Here is an 18,928-nt window from a genome sequence, read left to right as displayed (position 1 = left end):
ACAATGAGATGTGGAAGGAGGGAAACAGTCGATTCTGAGGTTTCTAGGTGGGAGGATTGGTGTGCCATTAATCAAGAAGGTAAACCCTGGAGGGAGCAAATTTGAGATGAGTTTGACTCGGGTCAGAGTGAATTCTGATGCTATTCCTAGCCATCTTACCTTGCTTTTTTTCCATAGCAATTATTACCATGTAATATATTATGTATTTACATATTTATTTGTTTATTGCCTATTTCCACACCCAAAGCCACCCTACAAGTTTGAGTCCCTTCAGGGCAGAAAGCTTGTCTGTTTGGTTCAAGGAATTTATGGATTTATTTCTATATCTATAATACATTGTACTGCACTTAGCATTGTGCATATTTAGTTATGCTAAATTAAAAATACACAAGACTATAATACTATGATACCTCCAATAATACTCTCTAGCCCACCCATCCTAGATTTTGGCTGCCTCCATGCATTTGGGGTTATTTACCACAAATTCTCACTGCCCCTAAAGTAGAGTCACTGGGACTATTTTTGTGTGTCTTCTGGTCCTCACAAAAAGAATCTTTCCATGCTTCAGGTGAGGCTCAAATTTTTTCAATCCATCAAGGCCCCCCAAAGATTAAGAAATAATTTTAAAATTATTTCTTAATCTTTGCCTTCCTGTCCTCCCAAGAAACTCTGTTTTGAACTATCTCTGAATCTAAAAATGAATATAAATTTCTGTAATTTAAAGACCAGATCACATCACACTGATCAAAAGTCATGACAAAATTAACAGGGTTGATACATGAATTTGATAAAATCTAGTAGCAAAGAAAACAGATCTTTTAGAATGCCTGTGCTGGTTATTTGCAGGTGAAAGTGTGAGTGACCATACGACTGTGGTACTGGAGAACATGTTTCTGGGGCTCCAGTTTTAGGTCTCTTAATGGTCCTGTCTTGGTTTAACAAAATTGGAATTGATAAAAGAAGGGCTCTCAAAAGAAAGAAAACAGAAAAAAGTTCTGGAATTAATATAATCTATTCAGAACAAAGGAGGGGTGTCTAGATACTATAAAATCTAAAACATGAGTTTGCACCAAGCTTTGAGGGAAAAAAAAAAGTCACACTGATAACATATGACACTGACATAGCAATTTAAACCATTTGGAGCTTTCATATTTACTATTTCTTTTGATCCTCATATCAACTCTAGGGAGGTATTATTACTTTATTAATTATTTATTTTATAGAAAACTAATCTTCAGAAAGGCTAAGTGATTTGCTCCAGGTCATATAACCAGCAAGAGGCAGCGCTGTGAAGCACTAGATGTTCAGATACAAGGTCCAGTGACTTCTCCATTCAAAACACTGCCTCTCTAGCAGAAGGGGATTGCTTAGGTTAAGTGCTTAGAATCATTATGTGGCAAAAATAAAACTTCAGCTACACATTTGAAAAAACTGTTATCAGTTTCTCCCTTAGCAAACAGTTACTCTATGCATGATGTCTGTAAGTAGTTATAATAGATGATTGGATAGTATCATCTCTACATGGGCTAGTTGACTTTGTTCTTCTTGGCCACAGACAATAATATCCCTATCTCAGGAGGTCATCTTGCAAATGCAAATTATGCTAATGAAGGGCTCAAGAGAAGAGTATAGATGAATCTGTATAGGTCTATGAACGATTTACTCACTAGAGCAAAGTGCCTGGCACATAGTAGGCACACAATAACTATTTGCTACATGAATGGAGAAAAAAATTTTCAACTGATGGAATATTAGTAGAATCAAATTCCTTGTTACAGGTATTTCATGTCAATATTAAGATAGCTATTAACTGGTCTCTATTTGCTGTCACTCTTACAAAATCATTAGATATTTTCTGAACACCTACTATGAGCACAGTGTTGTCTAGATGTTATGAGGAAAGCAGAAGTGATAAAAATAATGGCTAACATGGTATGTTTTCCATGTGCTAGAACTTAAGTGCTTTTCATATATGTTTTTTCACTTAACTTTCACTGAGTCCTCATAAAATCCAATGAGGTAGGTACTATACAACCTTCATTGGGTTGTATCAGGAATCTGAAGCTTAGAACTGTCTTGTCCAAAGTCACGTGGCTAGTAAATGGCACCAGGATTCTAATCTAGGTAACCAGAGTCCAGAGTTTTAATTCTATTCCACTTGACTACCTTTTTCTATTATCAGCCACACTGTCTGCCCACAAAGTATGTACAATTTTGATAGGAAAGGTTAAAACTGCAGTTTTTAGAGGTTCTTGAGCAGAGGAGGAAAGTAAAAACACAGCCAAATGGCTGTCATTTGTTGATTCAAATACTTATTAAGTACCTATGTATTAAGCATCACAGTTAGGTCTAGTAGTGTTTTAGTGAAATTCATTTGGCATCCATGGGCTAATCAGATGAGGAAGGAAGACCAGCTAAAACTGTAGTTATCCAGCAGTTCTGGAGTCATAATAGTGAAAATTAAGAGAAAATGTACAGAATGCTCATTCATTCAGCCAGTATTTACTGTTCTGCCTGTACTGTGTACAAGGCTCTGTGCTAGGTGCTGGGGATATAGCCATGAATACGCTTTCACTGAACTGATGTTATAGTGGGGTATGAAGGTGTAGAAAGACACTAAGCTTCTTGCACAAAAAAATCATTTCATTATCATTGAGATAAGGACCATGAAAAGTATGGAGTGCCCCTAATACAGTCTGATGGGTCAGGGAAGACTTCCATGAGGAAATGGTATTTAAATTGTGCTCTAAAGGATGAATGAGATTAGCTGGGTAAAGGGAGGAATGAGTGGAAGAAAGAGGAAAGCATGCGTGAAGGCCCTGAGACAGGGAATCACAAACCTTATCTGAGACACTATAAGGCCCGCATGGCTGGAATGGGAGAGGTTTGAGAGGAGCCTGATAAGACTGATGGAGGCCAGAATACACAAGGCCTTCCAGTTTTAATTCCTAAAATACCACTCAGGCTACATAGGGAAGATTGGACTGAAGAGAGACAGAAGTAGTTGTACAGAAGCCAATTAGGAGGCTATTACAGTAGCCTAAGCAAGAGTTGTGCTGGCTTGGACTGAGTGATAGCAGGGGACATGAATAGATCTTCATAATGGCTTGGATATGCAGTAGGAAGCAAATAAATGTCAGGAAGGGTATTTAGGCATTTCCTTTGATGGTTCTGTTTACCAAGGTATGAACAACTGGAGGAGGACCTGGCAGTTTTCTGGGAAAGGTTATGAGTTCAGTATGGAAAACCCTGAGTTTAAGCAGCAGTGAGTCACGCAAATAATTTAAAAGTTGGCTACTTGAGTCTGAAGATCAAGTTTGGAATTTGAACTTGAGCTATATATTTGGTAGTTAATAATAAACAGATAATAAAGGGAAAGCCAAATAAGTAGATGAGATCACCTAGGTAGAGAATACAGTAGAAGAACATGACAGATGATTATATACTGAATAACCAAAATAATTAAAGATTTGGTAAAGAAGGTGACTCTATCAAGGTGAAAGAGAAAGAGCAGCTCGAGAGGTAATAGGAAACCTGAAGAATACGGTGTTGGCAAATTAAGGAGAGAGTGGTCAATGGTGTCAAAGCACTGAAGTTCAAGGAAGATGAGAACAGAAAAATACCATTGGGGTTAGTGATACAAAAGCCGCTTGTGATCTTAGAACTGTTTTGTGAAGCAGAACAGGTGGATACCAATCTCGGAACATCTGACAAGGGGCCAAATTAATATTAATTTCTAGCCACCTTTTACTTTACACCTTTTACTTTATACAGTAGCATCATCTACACTTATTTCTAGCTCAACTATACGGACTCTCTAGTTCAACTATATGGAGAAATAATTTACATAGTGCAAGTAATTCCACAGGCCATTCCACTCCATTAATTTATGTGAACAACTGTGTTAAGTAATTTAAGACGGGAGACTATAAATCTGCTTTTCCCTCAGTTAGTCTTTAAGTCTCTCTTAGCACTAGTACTTTGCTATGTTGAGCGTGATTCTAGTGTTTAAAGATACAGTATGTATTTTTCATACAACATAGCCCCTAAACACAAGCCAATTTCTCCATCTGGTTTTCAAACAGAATCAGCCATCTGTTTCAACAAAGGAAAAAAGGCAGGTTGTGCTGAACTTACTGAGACAATACACTGATCTCCAACATGGTGTTCTTCTAAGAGATTTTCCAGGGTCATTCTGATAATATGCATCTTTTGTCCGAGGTATTGACTAGTTTAAGATGACACACTGAAGAGAGACCGCCTATGGATTTACTTGGTTGAGGGACTTCCAGCCAAGACAGACTGTACCCTAGAGATCTGGCATTTTTCCTGCTTAATTCTCTATCCTCCTAGATTCTGGTGGCAGCCTAAACCTTTGGTTAACTACCTGACCCTGCCTTGTTTACTCTGAACTTAATCTTTTACCTGCCCACTTTGCAGGTCTGCTGCTTCTAAAATTCTTATTTACTGGAAAAATGCCAAACAGTAGACACTTCCAAGGAAAACTCAATTAACTGTACTTACTAAATCGTTTTTAGTAATCAATTATATTTTTAAAATTATTTATGTCTTGACTGCACAATTAAATTCTATGCTCAAGAGAAACTACATTATCTGGGTTCATCCAGTAAAGACTACAAAAGTTGCTAAATGCCTAAGACTTACTACGCAGTAAACCAAATCTCCCATTCCTGCATAATTCCACTAAAACAGAATGCAGCTAAACAAGAGCAAAAGTATCTTCTTAGAAATACAGATGTGTTACTGTGTCTGCAAATTAAACTCAAACAAGGTCACACACAATTGTAACAAAAAACTTCCCCAAATTAGTTACGTCAGCTCCTCTTAGGGATCCCACAGGCTACAGAGAACCAATTTGGGAGCCAAGAGAATCCTGCCCTCTGCTGCTGAGTTGAGGAAATCGCCTCAACATAATCGCTTTTGAGAAAGGAAGTTAGTTACACTCTGGGCAAAACACCAGTGAAAGTCAAGTGAACAAAGTAAACGTTTTCTTGGACTCTCGACATCCGAATTTTCTCAACAGTTTAAACATGCACACCCTGGCATTCAAACATCAAGCACAGTAAATCGGGTTTCAAAACAGAAGTTTTTTTTTCATTTCTCCCTAAATTAGAGAGCTATCACCCGGCGTGGTCGTATTTTAGCTAGCTTCGAGATCCGAGTGTCTGCGTGCAGTCCCGGCGGGGCTGCTAGGCGCGGGGCTGCCCAATTAGGAACAGGGCGCGGCGCTCTCCACTGCCCGCGCAGCCGCGATCAGTCAAAGCCCGGGCTCCGGGGCCGGCTGCGAACGTTGGGGAGGTTGGAGAGGGACGTTTACCTGGGGCCGGTCCCCACTAGGTAGGTGTTGGTGCCCTGGAGGGTCATGGGACCCGGGTTACAGCCCAACACACGCACGACTCGATTGGACAGCCGCTCGACGCGCTGCAGTACAGCAGCCATTCCCGCCTCATCCGCCCGCCGGCTTGTCGCCTATCTGGATACTCCAGCGCGGAACAAGCCAACAGGCCGGGGCCAGCGAGTAGCGTCCACGTGACGCCGCGCTAGCCGGGAGGGAGGGGATTGGCCAGCGGCTGGTCCAGGTGTCATGTGACACCGCGGGCGAGCCGGGGCGGAGCCAGAGGTCACGTGACGCCGCGTGGGCTGCGCGGGCAGTGGTGGGAAGGCTGGCGCGAGGCGTGAGGTGGCGTGAAGCGAAGCCGGAATCTGGCTCTGTCACGGGAGCTGGTGCCTCACGGGTTTGTGTCCTAGACAGGCGAGTGGATCCAAGTGGGCGAGAGACATTTTAATCTGGAAGAGTCTTGTGATTGGGGAGACAGGTTTGGTAACCGTTCGTTATTCAGTAATAAATCCCAGGAAGGATTGCCAGATTTTTAGGCAGTGGCTCTGTGTGTGTGTGTGTGTGTGTGTGTGTGTGTGTGTGTGTATAGTAGTAGTAGCCTGTTCATCTCTTTTTTTTTTTTTTTTTTTTTGAGACGGGGTCTCGCTCTGTCGCCCAGGCTGGAGTGCAGTGGCGCAGTCTCGGCTCACTGCAAGCTCCGCCTCCCGGGTTCACGCCATTCTCCTGCCTCAGCCTCTCCGAGTAGCTGGGACTACAGGCGCCCGCCACCACGCCCGGCTAATTTTTTGTATTTTTAGTAGAGACGGGGTTTCACCGTGTTAGCCAGGATGGTCTCGATCACCTGACCTCGTGATCCTCCCGCCTCGGTCTCCCGAAGTGCTGGGATTACAGGCGTGAGCCACCGCGCCGGGCCAGCCTGTTCATCTTTTATAATAAATAGTGGTAAGACGTATTTACTTAGTACTTCCTACTATTCCTAAGTGCTTTCTACAAACATCCCACTTAACTCCCTCAATGCTCAAAACATTATTAAGAGGTGGACACTATTTTTGTTACAAATGAAAAACGGGGATTGGGCGGCTGCCCAGATGACAGAGTCTGCGTGTGCAGCCTTGCTCCTACCTGCCTCGCACTAACACTTGCCCCCCTCTGTGAGATTCAAGGAGCATGCCTCTGCCTCCCAGTGTTGCCACCTGCCCAGAGAGCTAGGCTGGTCTTGTGGGGCCGTTTTATGCCCAAGATGGAACGGACTCATTTTCTCTGTAACAAGTCAGTTTCTAATCAGCCAAGTAATAACTATCCAGTGTTAACTACAGCTTCCCATAAAAAAAGTTGAGTTATAAATTACTTAAAAGAAAATACACAGATCCTGTAGACAGTTCCATGGAGTTATGACAATTGTATGTAATCACTGCCCCAAAGAGACGTAGAATATATCCACTGTAGCAGCCCACTCTTTTTTTTTTTAAAAAAGGTGAGAAATTGACACATACAGTGCTTGGTGGCTTTTTTTTCCCAGATATTTCTGATGAAGAAAACGATCTGCTCTTATCTATTTTATGAATCAGCAGCATAGTGTATTAGAGTGGCTAATGACATCTGCTTTGTGTGTGAGAAATGTCTTTGCCTTGTTTCACACAGTTGTACTTTTAATGGAAAAATATTCAAAAAATCATCGCTGAAATAATCATGTAAGTTATCCCCTGTTGCAATGGGAAGTTAAGTAGTATACCCTTCAGAAAAAAAAATACTTGAAGTAACCAAATCTCCTACATCAGGCATTTCAATCTGTCAACATGTATTTATCATAGCCATCAATTAATGGCTATTCAGGCAGGAAGCTATACACATCTTCCCTTTTTAAGAACTCTGCTGGAAAGTCAGTGAACCCTGGAGAAGAGGATGGAACAGTAATTTCTGGACCATAGTGTTCCTCCTAAGAATCTGGGCACTCCCCTTCTTTTATCCTTTAGCTTAATTAATTTCCTTACTTAACTTACTTATTTACTTACAGGGTCTGGCTTTCACCCAGGCTGCAGTGCAGTGGCACTATCATAGCTCACTGTAACCTTCAACTCTTGAACTCAAGCGATTCAGGTGATCCTCCTGCTTTGGTCTTCCAAAGTGCTAGGATTACAGGCTTGAGCCACCATGCCTGGCTGAGATAAACTTTTTAGCTCCCACATATGAATGAGAATATGTGATATTTGTCTTTCTATGCAGGGATTGTTTCACTTCGCATAATCTCTAGTTCCATCCATGTTGCTGCAAATGACATGATTTCATTATTTTTTTATGGCCAAATAGTATTTTATTGTGTGTATATATCACATTTTCTTTATCCATTTGTTTGTTGATGGACTTTTAGGTTGATTTCATATCTTTCCTACTGTGAATAATGTTGTGATAAACATGCAGGTGCAGTTGTCCCTTTGATATACAAATAGTAGTGGGATTGCTAGATCATATGGTAGTTCTATGTGTGTGTGAGTGTGTTTGTATTTTATAAATCTCTGTACTGTTTTCCATAGCGGTTGTACTAATTTACATTCCCACCAACTGTGTATGAGAGTTCCTTTTTCTTTACATCCTCTCCAACATCTGTTATTGTCTTTTTAATAACAGCTATTCTAACTGGGGTAAGATGATATCTCATTATGGTTTTGATTTGCATTTCCCTGATGATTAGTGATGTTGAGCATTTTTTCATATGTTTGTTGGCCATTTGTATATCTTCTTTTGAGAATCGTCTATTCATGTTCTTTACCCTCTTTTTGATGGGATTATTTGTGTTTTCTCTTATTGAGTTTGAGTTCCTTGTATGTTCTGGATATTAGTCCCTTGTCAGATGAATAGTTTGCAGATATTTTCTTCTGTTCAGCAGATGTCTCTGCACCCTGTTGATTGTTTCTTTTGCTGTGCAGAAGCGTTTTCATTTAATATAGTCAAATTTGTCTTTTTATTTTAGTTGTATGTGCTTTTGAAGTCTTAGCCACAAAATCTTTGCCTAAACCAATGTCCTTATGTATTTTACCTATATTTTCTTCTAGTAGTTTTATAGTTAATGTCTTATGTTTAATCCTTCTTGAGTTGGCTTTTGTATATGATGAGAGACAAGGTCCAGTTTCATTAGCTTTTTTTAAAAATTAAACTTTCACTTGCACTTTCCTTCTGGATTCCATTTAATCAATTGCCAAGCTGCTCATTTGGCAGATGAAGAAACAGGCCAAATGATTTAAAAGTAAGGCAACTTGCATAGGGTCATACAAGGAGATACTAGAAAAAGAGTACAAATAGAGGGTAGATAGTGACTATGTTTTAGTTGAGATAAAATTGAGGTAATTGTGGTATATCCAGGTAAAGAAACCTATAGGCAGTTAGATATGTTTTTTGGTCAGGTGTGGTGGCTCATGCCTGTAATCCCAGCACTTTGGGAGACTAGCCTGACCAACATGGCGAAACCCTGTCTCTACTAAAAATACAAAAATTAGGTGGGCATGGTGGTGGGTACCTGTAATCCCAGCTACTTGGGAGGCCGAGGCAGGAGAATCAGTTGAACCCAGGAGGTGGAGGTTGCAGTGAGCTGAGATCGCAGCACTGCACTCCAGCCTGAGCGACAGAGTGAGACTCCGTGTCAAAAAAAAAAAAAAGATACAAAATTAAGTCTTTGTGAATATGTTTAGAAATGTGACTTGAAGTTTAAGTTCCTCTCCAAGAAATCAGATCAAATATTTTTTACGTTCTGTTCAGTTACATTTACAATAGTTTATTATCTACTTACAACATGCAAAGTAATGTTGTAGACATATTGAGAGCATGTTAAAAATGCTTTCTAGAGGGTCATAACCATGAAGGAGATACTTTTAAAGTATATGTGGGTTCAGGTATGGTGGCATGAGCCTGTAATGCTAGCACTGTTGGGAGGCCGAGTCTGGAGGAGTGCTTGAGCCCAGGAGTTCGAGGTTATAGTGAGCTATGATTGTGCCACTGCACTCCACCCTGAGTGATGGAGCAAGACCTTGTCTCTTAAAAAAAAGCGTATGTGGATAAATACTAGAAGAGAAGTACAGCTGAAGTGATAAGATTGCAAGGAGAAAGGGGAGAAACATATTGGGATGATCTGGGAAAGCCTAAAGATGGTGGGTTTTGAGCTGATTCTAAAAGGACTGACAGAATTTCATCAGATAGATGGCAGTTATTCTAGACAGCAGTAAATAACCTTGAGCAAAGGCTTGGAAATGGAAGAAAAGTAGTGCTCGTTTTGGGAATACAGACCAACAATCATATGCTCTTGGGGCATAAGATTTGAGAAGGTATAAGGTTGAAAAGTAGGTAGGGCTAAGTTTATGATACTTTGTTAGAGTACTTCAAATTTAAGAACCTCCTTTTCAAACATGACATGTTATCCGTTTGGATATGTTGTGTGACAAATTGTATTTTCTTGACTTATTTGACAAATATAGTGAAAGCTTGGAACCTAGTCAGCCTATGAAAGGACCTATGCTATTTCTTCCTCTCAATGAGATAGTTATAAAAGAGTGTACTGTATTCACAATGACACAGACTCTTATCACTAGGTTAGAAAATGCCACATGTGACTAACAGGTGATTTCAGTTTCATTTTAGTATTTGATCTTAAAGGTTTACACATCCTTTAATAATACTTGTTTTTAGTGAAGAAGTAGTGAAATATTCACAAGATGAAGATTTTTCCAGAAGGGACTTTGAGTCAGAGATGGCTTTTTATATTTGACAAGTAAGTCTATATTTTGTATGTGTTATATTTGGTTGACAAGGGAAAGTTTCCTAGTTTTAATTTCTTTAAATGCCTGCTTTATCTCAGATAGTTGTACAGGGGGAAAAAGTTACGTATTTTGGCTTGCAGCCAGGTAGCCACATAGCTAGGTTGATATTTGGAATTGGATTGAAACCGTTTGTGTTAAACCATTCTTGCATTGCTGTAAAGAAATACTTGAGACTAGGTAATTTATAAGAAAAGAGGGCCAGGCGCAGTTGCCCATACTTGTAATCCCAGCACTTTGGGAGGCCAAGGTGGGTGGGTCACTTGAGGTCAGGAGTTCGAAATCAGCCTGCCCAATATGGTGAAACCCTGTCTCTACTAAAAATACAAGAATTAGCTGGGTTTGGTGGTGTGTGCCTGTAGTCCCAGCTACTTGGGGAGGCTGAGGCAGGAGAATCACTTGAACCCACTGTCTTTGATATTAGCACTTGGCTCCCTTTTAGTTATGCAAATATCTTTAGCAAGTGGTTGCTGTACAGGCTGCTTAAAGTCCTCTTCTGAAGAAGCTTTTTCTTTCTCTCTCACCTGGCCAGGCTGCACATTTTTCAAGCTTTTATGCTCTGCTTCCTGTTTAAATATAAATTCAAATTTTCAGTCATTTTCTTGCTTCCACATCTGGGCATAGGTAGTTAGAAGCAGCCAGTCCGTGTCTTGAATGCTTTGCTACTTAGAAATTTATTTTGCCAGGTACCCTAAATCATCACTCTGAAGTTCAAACTTCCATAGATCTCTAGGGCACAAATACAATCCAGCCAAGCTTTTTGCTGAGGCATTTGGTGATCTTTGCTCCACTTCTGAATAAGTTACTCATTTCCATCTGAGACATCAGCAGCCTGGACCTCACTGTCCATATCATTATCGGCATTTGGGTCACAGCCTTTAAGAAGCTCCAAACTTTCCCTCATCTTCCCTTCTTCTCTGAGTCTTACAAACTCTTCTAGCCTCTGCCTGTTACTCAGTTCTAACACTGTTTTCATGTTTTCAGGTATCTTTATAGCAAAACTTTACTACTGGTGCCAATTTTCTGTGTTAGGCCATTCTTGCATTGCTATAAAGAAATACCTGAGACTGGGTAATTTCTAAGAAAATAAGTTTAATTGGCTCATGGTTCTTCAGGCTGTACAGGAAGCAAAATGCCAGAATCTGCTTTTGGGGAGGCCTCAGGAAGCTTACAATCATGGCAGAAGGTGAAGAGGGAGCAGGTGTCTCACATGGAGAGAGCAGGAGCAAAAAAGAGAGTAGTGGGGGAGATGCAATACTTTACAACAACCAGATCTCACTCACTGTCGTAAGGACAGCACCAAACCATGAGAGATCCACCCCTATGACCCGAAACCTCCAAACAGGCCCCCTCCAACATGGGGGATTACAGTTCAACATGAGATTTGGTAGGGACATATATTCAGACTATATCATTGTCCTATTAAGCCAGTAAGTGTAAGAAGTCCCCTATGAAGCCAAACTTTGTAGGTGGCATTATTTTACCTAAGGTGGTACTGGAATAGTGATCAACCATAGGGATAGAGATGAACTATTCTTAATACAAGTTATACAACTATGTGGTTATTGAAAGACCTGCAGCCTCTCTTTATCAGATCTGCCATATGTATTAGCTTGCTATGTAGGTTTCCTTCTACTTGGTGTTATGTTCTGCCTGACTAAATTAGGAATATGGATATTACCATATTAGATTAATCTACTGCATCTAATGTTCTGCCAGTAACAGTTTCTGTTTCTTGGAAATTATTCTTTCCATCTTGTGAAAGTTGACTCAAAACTGCTAGTGTTGGCCAGGTATGGTACCTGTGCTGATAGTCCCAGCTACTCAGGAGGCTAAGGTGGGAGGATCACTTGAGCACAGGAATTCAAGACCAGCCTGGGTAATATAGAGAGACCCTGTCTCTTAAACAAACAAACAAACAAACAAACAACCCAAACCTGCTACTACTATTTTTATTACTCTTGCCAGGTAAAGGAAGCTCTCTTTATGGGTAGAGAGATTAAGAAATGCACATGTGGAATACTGAAGTATTATAGTCTGTAATTTTAAGGAAATTATCTACATTTAAAATCATTTAAAGCAAAATTTTAGCTTAACTATTGTGTTTTAGTCAAGTTTTATTCTTTTGAACATGTTCTCAGACTATAAAGTTTTCCTGAGAAAAAGCAGTGGAAAATAAGTTAAAGATTAAAAAAAATTAAAAAAAATCTTTTTTTGTTTTGTTTTGTGACAGGGTCTCACTTTGTTGCCTGGGCTGGAGTGCAGTGATGCCATGTCAGTTCACTGCAACCCCCACTTCCTGGGCTTAAATGATCCTCCCACCTCAGCCTCCCAAGTAGCTGACGCTCCAGGAGCACACTACCATGCCTGGCTAATTTTTGTATTTTTTTTTTTTGTAGAGGCGAGGTTTCACTGTGTTGCCCAGGCTGGTCTTGAACTCCTGGACTCAAGTGATCCGCCTGGCTTAGCCTCCCAAAGTGCTGAGATTACAGGCGTGAGCTACTGCACCTGGCCAAGATTTTTGTTTAGAAAGGTTTAGATCACATCATTTGCAATTCTAACTATATTCCTCTCTCCCTTTAATTTCACTACAGAAAAGAATAATATACAATAATAATAATAATGTGTATTCTATCTCAAATCTGTAGACTGCTATGCCTAAGAGTTATACTCACACAGCTATAAATGTTTTCTGTTTTCTCTTCAGATACTGTGTAAGTATATTGTGGGTAGGACCTAAGCATTGGAGGCAAACAGATTTTACTCATTAGAGAAAACTCACCTAAATACCCAACACCTCTATCAAAATGGAGTCAATAATACTGTTTTCACAGGGATTTGTGAGGATTAAATGAAATAATTTATGCCAAAAAACTTCACTTTTAGTAAACACCTAGCAGTAGTAGCTACTATTACTACCATCTATTCTTCTCCTATATAAGCATTTTTTTTCTTAGTAAAGCTTAAGAAATTATATTTTTAAGAATGATATTAGAACAGGATTTATATACACATTAAACATATCCAATAGAACCATGCTAAGGAATTTCTGACAATATTTTTTGAAACTTTTGTTTTTGAAGGATTCAAAATCTAGTGCATTAGACTTTTGAACTAGCTGTTCCTTCAAGCTGGAAAGCTTTTCCATCTCATATTCACATGGCCAATTTCACTACTCAAATGCCACCTTCTCAGTGAGCCCTGCCCTGACCAATCTAATTAATGTTGCAGCCCATGATATGCCCATCTCTACTGTAATTGCTGATCTTCCTTACTATGCGTTATTTTTTCCATAGCACTTACCACCTTCTAATATATTTGATTTATTATTTTTTATTGTTAATTGACTATATTTCGAATTTCATGTTTAAAAATGATACATAATAGATGTACATATTTCTGAGGTGCATGTGATAATTTAATACATTCATATAATTTATAAAGATCAAATCATTGTAATTGAGATACCCCTTGATTATCTTTCTGTGCTAGTCTATAAGTTCCACAGGGGCAGGAATATTTGTCTCTCATCACTTGATACATCTGGGAAAGCCTAAAATAGCACATGGTAGGTTCTAAGTAAATATTTAATTAGTTCAATTGAGCAGAACCTCCCGATTAATCTCATCCTCCTAAACCCCATGTGTATGTTGGCTTGAGGTCTTTCATGTTAACATAAGAAACCTACTGCAGGGAAATTCATGGCCCGCTAGATTTTAAAAACTCAGTTTTTAAACTGTTTTTTTCTGTCCTGTTGGCCACAACATTCTTGACAGGAGAAGCAGTGATCATAACTGTTGCTTTATTCCATGAGAAGAATGAAATACCTTTTAATATTATTCTGAAGACTTTTTAGCAAAATACTTATAAGTGATAAAATGATAAGAACACAGTAAGTATTAGTTTGTGTGGGTGTTTTTAGTAAACATTCACCTTGGTGTGTTTAAAGTAATAAATATTTTTTATAGAAACATAGTGTGTTAACTGGTCTGGCTGCCATAGCAGAATACCACAGACTTGTTAGCTTAAACGATAGAAATTTATTTTTTGACAGTTCTGGACACTGGGAGTCCAAGATCAATGTGCCGGCAGGGTTGGTTTCTTGTGAGGTTCTCTCTCCTTGGGTTACAGATGGCTGCCTTCTTGTGTCGTCACATGGCCTTTTTTCTGATGTTGCTTCCTCTTCTTGTAAGAACACCAGTCCTATTGCATCAGGGCTCCAGAGCTCATTTATCCCTCCTTACCTTTAAGATCATACCATAGTACTTTTTCACTTAACATTATATGAAGTCAAGTCAGACATTGCAAACTCATACGCGTACAGAGGCCAGGCAAGCAGTTAGCAAGGTAATAATGATAACTAACATTTACTGGGCCCTAACTGTGTGCCAAGTACTTTTCTAGGGGTTTATATGTATTACATGTATAATCTTTCTTGACCTTCACAACAACACTATAAGGTATATACCATTATTCTCTCCACATTTTAGATGAATAAAATAAAGTGTAAGGCTGAAAAGAACACATTTAAGGACACACAGCTAGTAGGTAGCTGCATTACCATTGAGACCCAGCTGTTGAAATGCCTGAAATGGGCCAGATGACTACTGTGATGAACAGGAGAGAGCATGCCCCATCTAAAGGGGCAGCCACTGCTCATGAAGGACTAATCTAGTATAGAAGATCTTTCCGTTTTTTGATAGCAGTCAAACATTTGCGTTTTTTGTGAAATGTTGGCAGTTAGGAAAACAAACCAAAAAACCACCATTGAGTCAGACAAATCTTGTATACAGATTGTGTTCATTCAGACTATGTTTATAAAATAGTAATAATAATAGTAGAATCTACATTTTAAGTGATAGAAGAATTAAATTGGGGCGTTTTATATACAACATTTTGCTCAGTGCTTGGCATATAGTGGTAAGTAAACGTTAGCTTTCATTAGTAGCATAAACATTTTCTCCAGTCATCGAGATTCTGCATGAGTATCATTTACTATTTTTATTTTAAAAAATTATGTACCTAACAACATCAGTACAGGTCTGTTGTAAAAAAAAAAAAAAAAAAAACTCAAAAAATATAGCAGTATAGAGAGAAAACAACTGAAGTTGCATTTGCTTCCTACTGTCAACCCCCTTCCTCTCTCCATGTATAATTAAAAACCATAAATGGTATACAGTATTTATCTTTTTGGGATTTGCTTTTTTCACTTAAAGCACCCTGAAGATCTTCTGAAGTGAGTTCATACAAAGCTGCTTTAATCTTTTTAAAGGCTGCATGGTGTATTGTTTAGTATGGATGTACCATAAGCTATTGAACTAGGCCTCTCAATTGTCATTTAGGTAGTTTTCAATATTTCACTCTTATAAAAAAGGCTCTGCAAAGATTATCTTTTTGTACATTTTTGAATATTTCCCTAGGATAGAATCCTAGATGGAATTGCTGGGCCAAAAGCATATTAAGAATTTTTACAACTATTGCACCTTTGTTACATATATTTTAGTAGTTTTGTAATATTCCATTTTATGAATCTACCTTTATTTACTTTACCATTTCCTTATGTTGAAATATTTAGGTTGTTTCCAGTTTGCCACTATAAATAGTCATGTGATAAATTTCTTTGTGGGTAGGTCATATTTTTAAAAGATAAATAGTCTGAGAGGAAGTTATCAGCTATCAGGTATATTTCTGAGACTTTCCCGAAGCTATTATAACAACTGTATTTAGTGGCAATATGTTATTTTTAGAAAAAGTAGAGCTTAGATAAAATCATTGCCAAAGGCTTTTAATATTATACTTAAGATATTTTAGAACTTAAATATCTGTTTTATTTTAGGTCTTATCATCTGTAATGAAGATCATTGTGAAACAGAAGATTGATTAAAGCCTTGTAACATTGGACCTAGATTAGAGATTTAGAAAAGAAAGTCAAAATTAGTCACTTTGGTGTTAGTGTCTCCATTTCATAATATTTATTCTTCCTTCTAAATAGATTTAGGGAGTAGAAATTAAAATTCAATGCTGTACCAAAGGATATACTAATATTTGTTCAGCTTTTTTTCCCTTTTTTGAGGGAGAAAAAAGTAGATAACGAAAAGCTATAGTCATTCATAATGAAATATACTAAACAGAATTTTATGATGTCAGTTCTTGGCATTATAATCTATGTAACTGATTTAATTGTGGACATATGGGTATCTGTCAGATTTTTCCATGAAGGACAGTATGTTTTTAGTGTTTTAGCATTAAGCTTTATGCTTTTTGGAACACTTGTGGCTCAGTGTTTTAGTTATTCTTGGTTCAAGGCTGATTTAAAGAAAGCAGGCCAAGAAAGTCAGCATTGTTTTCTTCTACTTCATTGCTTGCAAGGAGGAGTTTTTACAAGGTGAGCATACATGTTTAATCATTACCACTGTTTTTCTTTTTCCAAACAGAAGCTACCGTTTTGTATCTGGGTAGTCAAATGTACAAAGATCCCTTGTTTGCATGAAGCACAAAGGTTACTTGCTTCTCACCATTGTGCTAATATAAGTCATTGCCATACTGTCAGAATTTTCCAGGTTCATTAATAAAAATGTTTAAATTTATCTAATTAGGTTACTTTTTCTGATATGAACTCAGTTTTCACAAGAAGGAAAAAGACATTTCTATGTCTTACAAAACTTTTATCTTCTGTATATATTCTAAGTCTGATTGTGTAAATATGGCATTTCACTTGTAACTGAGAGAGTACTCACTTTTTTGATACTTATCATTGATTTAACTAAATGAAATTTTTGCTGCAATAATGCAGTAGCTATGTGGTTAGCTAGGTACAGAGTCATAGAACTAAAGCAACCTTAAGAATCATGTTGTTACAGGTAGAGAAACTAGACTCTAAATAGGCCCTCAGAATTCCATGATTCTCTGTATATTTAATTTTTTATGACCTCTCTATTATTACTTCAAGTGATTCTACTTTTGAGTCTGTCCTGTTAAAAAGCAACAAATTCATGATCCTTAGTTGAATGTATTAAAAAAATTCCAGGCTTTTCCTATATTAATTAATGGGAATAATGCCATTGTATTTATGTGGAGACTTATAGTTTTCAAAGTATTTTCACATATTTTGCCTTTTTGAAGCTATAGTTACTATGTTTTTAATATGTAAAAGAAACAGAATGTGCAGTGAGAAGTTTACAGGTTTTAGGAAAAGCTGGAAAGAAAGTGCTTTAGTTGTTGGTATTAGAAGTCAATTTTCAAACTGCACATTCTCAATAAGACGAAAATGTTTAAAGAAATACAGTAAAAGTGCTGATGAACAAATACATATGTAATAGGTAAGATTAAATGAGTACTCTGTATGAACAATATTGAGAATTATGTAGTTGTAATATTGAAGAAAGAGAAAAGTTGCTTTTGCAAGGAATTTAGAAATATGGTAAATTCTCTGTTAATTGCCATTCTAATGGAAAATTAGCACATCCATAGAACTATTTTCATCAGTATTCAAATGAGGACCTTAAGGTACATTGTGTTATAAATTATAAATTGTATTATAAAAGAAAGGCCAAATTGCCTTGATTTTCAGTGTCTCTTGATACACCTAGTAATTTTTGATTGAATATTACACATTGTATACAAAAGATGATAGAAGTTCCAAATACTACTGTTTTGCTTTTTCTCTGGTAGGCATTTAGACTAAGGTTCAGTCTGCTTTTGGTTGGTAGTCTCTAGGGAACTGAGAGGATAGTGTGGTCATCTCATCTCCACAAGTCCTGAACACTAGTTTTTATCTTGGCACCACAAGACTACCAGAAAGCCTGTTTTGCTTTTTCAAGACTTTCTGCTTAGCTTTTAGCCTCTATGGTGTAGTTTCAAAATTTGGCACATATGTTGTTGGAAAAATTGATTGAGTTGAGGTCCCTCAGTCAATAGACCTCTAAAACCTAGCTTAAACATCTTGAAGATCTTCTGAAGTGAGTTCATACAAAGCTGCTTTACTCTTTTTAAAGGCTGCGTGGTGTATCCTTTAGTATGGATGTACTATAATTTTATTGAACTAGGCCTCTCTTCTTGCCTAACAACAGCCCTTTGCTTGGGCAGAATCCAGGTTTTCAACCTCTTGTTCTGAGTAATAGAATCAGCAAATATTTCCAAGCAACAAGCATTTGTAGATATATCAGCCCAGTTTGTAGCTTCTCTAGTTGCTTTGGCAGGAGCATTGGTCTGTTCCAATGTGCTGGATCCTACCTAGAAGTATAGTGCATAATGTGTGGTCTTAAATTGTTCCAAGTATAAAGTAAAACAAAACCTTTGCTGTTAACATTGATAATTTAAAGACCTCAAAACAATAGAATTCGATTTGCTATGCTCCCAACTAATATATTTATATTGTTGTCATTTTAATGCCTGTTTTTAATCCCACTAGATGATATTATTATATATTTTTCTACTTTATGTAGTTAAATTCTACTAAATTTTGTTTATGTTTACCCATATATTTACTACTCTCTTTATTTTTTATTTCTTCTTGAATCTCAGGACTTCTACCTAGAATTACTTTTCTTTTCTTTTTTTTTTTATTTTTTTTGAGACAGGGCCTTGCTCTGTCACCCAGGCTGGCCTGCAGTGGCGCCTTCCTGGCTCATTGCAGCCTCCGCCTCTTGGGTTCAAGAGATTCTCCTGCATCAGCTTCCTGAGTAGCTGGGATTACAGGCATGCGCCATGACACTTGGTTAATTTTTGTATTTTTAGTAGAAATGGGGTTTAGTCACGTTGGCCAGGC

At 38.0% G+C, this 18,928-nt stretch overlaps 2 protein-coding genes across 4 annotated transcripts in view; one reads left to right on the top strand and one right to left on the bottom strand.

Moving 5' to 3' along the window:
• The window catches only part of LACTB2 (lactamase beta 2), a 31,861-nt gene extending 26,294 nt beyond the window's left edge, over positions 1 to 5,567 (bottom strand). Inside the window, exon 1 of the mRNA XM_003274814.4 lies at positions 5,339 to 5,567. Within this exon, the coding sequence (XP_003274862.3) occupies positions 5,339 to 5,460 (122 nt within the window). The 5' untranslated portion in view covers positions 5,461 to 5,567. The remainder of the gene's footprint in view (positions 1 to 5,338) is intronic.
• Positions 5,568 to 5,659: 92 nt separating this feature from the next.
• The window catches only part of XKR9 (XK related 9), a 54,032-nt gene continuing 40,763 nt past the window's right edge, over positions 5,660 to 18,928 (top strand). Inside the window, exons 1-4 of one of the 3 annotated variants that reach the window (XM_012496132.2) lie at positions 5,660 to 5,837; positions 10,034 to 10,115; positions 13,245 to 13,355; positions 15,998 to 16,546. In XM_012496132.2, coding sequence (XP_012351586.1) covers positions 16,275 to 16,546 — 272 coding nt within the window. In that variant the 5' untranslated portion in view covers positions 5,660 to 5,837; positions 10,034 to 10,115; positions 13,245 to 13,355; positions 15,998 to 16,274. The remainder of the gene's footprint in view (positions 5,838 to 10,033; positions 10,116 to 13,244; positions 13,356 to 15,997; positions 16,547 to 18,928) is intronic. The other 2 variants (XM_004090730.3, XM_003274815.3) reach the window with 2 other exon arrangements.

Source organism: Nomascus leucogenys, chromosome 16 (assembly GCF_006542625.1).
Source record: "Nomascus leucogenys isolate Asia chromosome 16, Asia_NLE_v1, whole genome shotgun sequence".
Classification (NCBI taxonomy): Eukaryota; Metazoa; Chordata; class Mammalia; order Primates; family Hylobatidae; genus Nomascus; species Nomascus leucogenys.
Note: the sequence above shows the minus strand (reverse complement) of the source record. Positions and strands in the feature narration are given on the sequence as shown.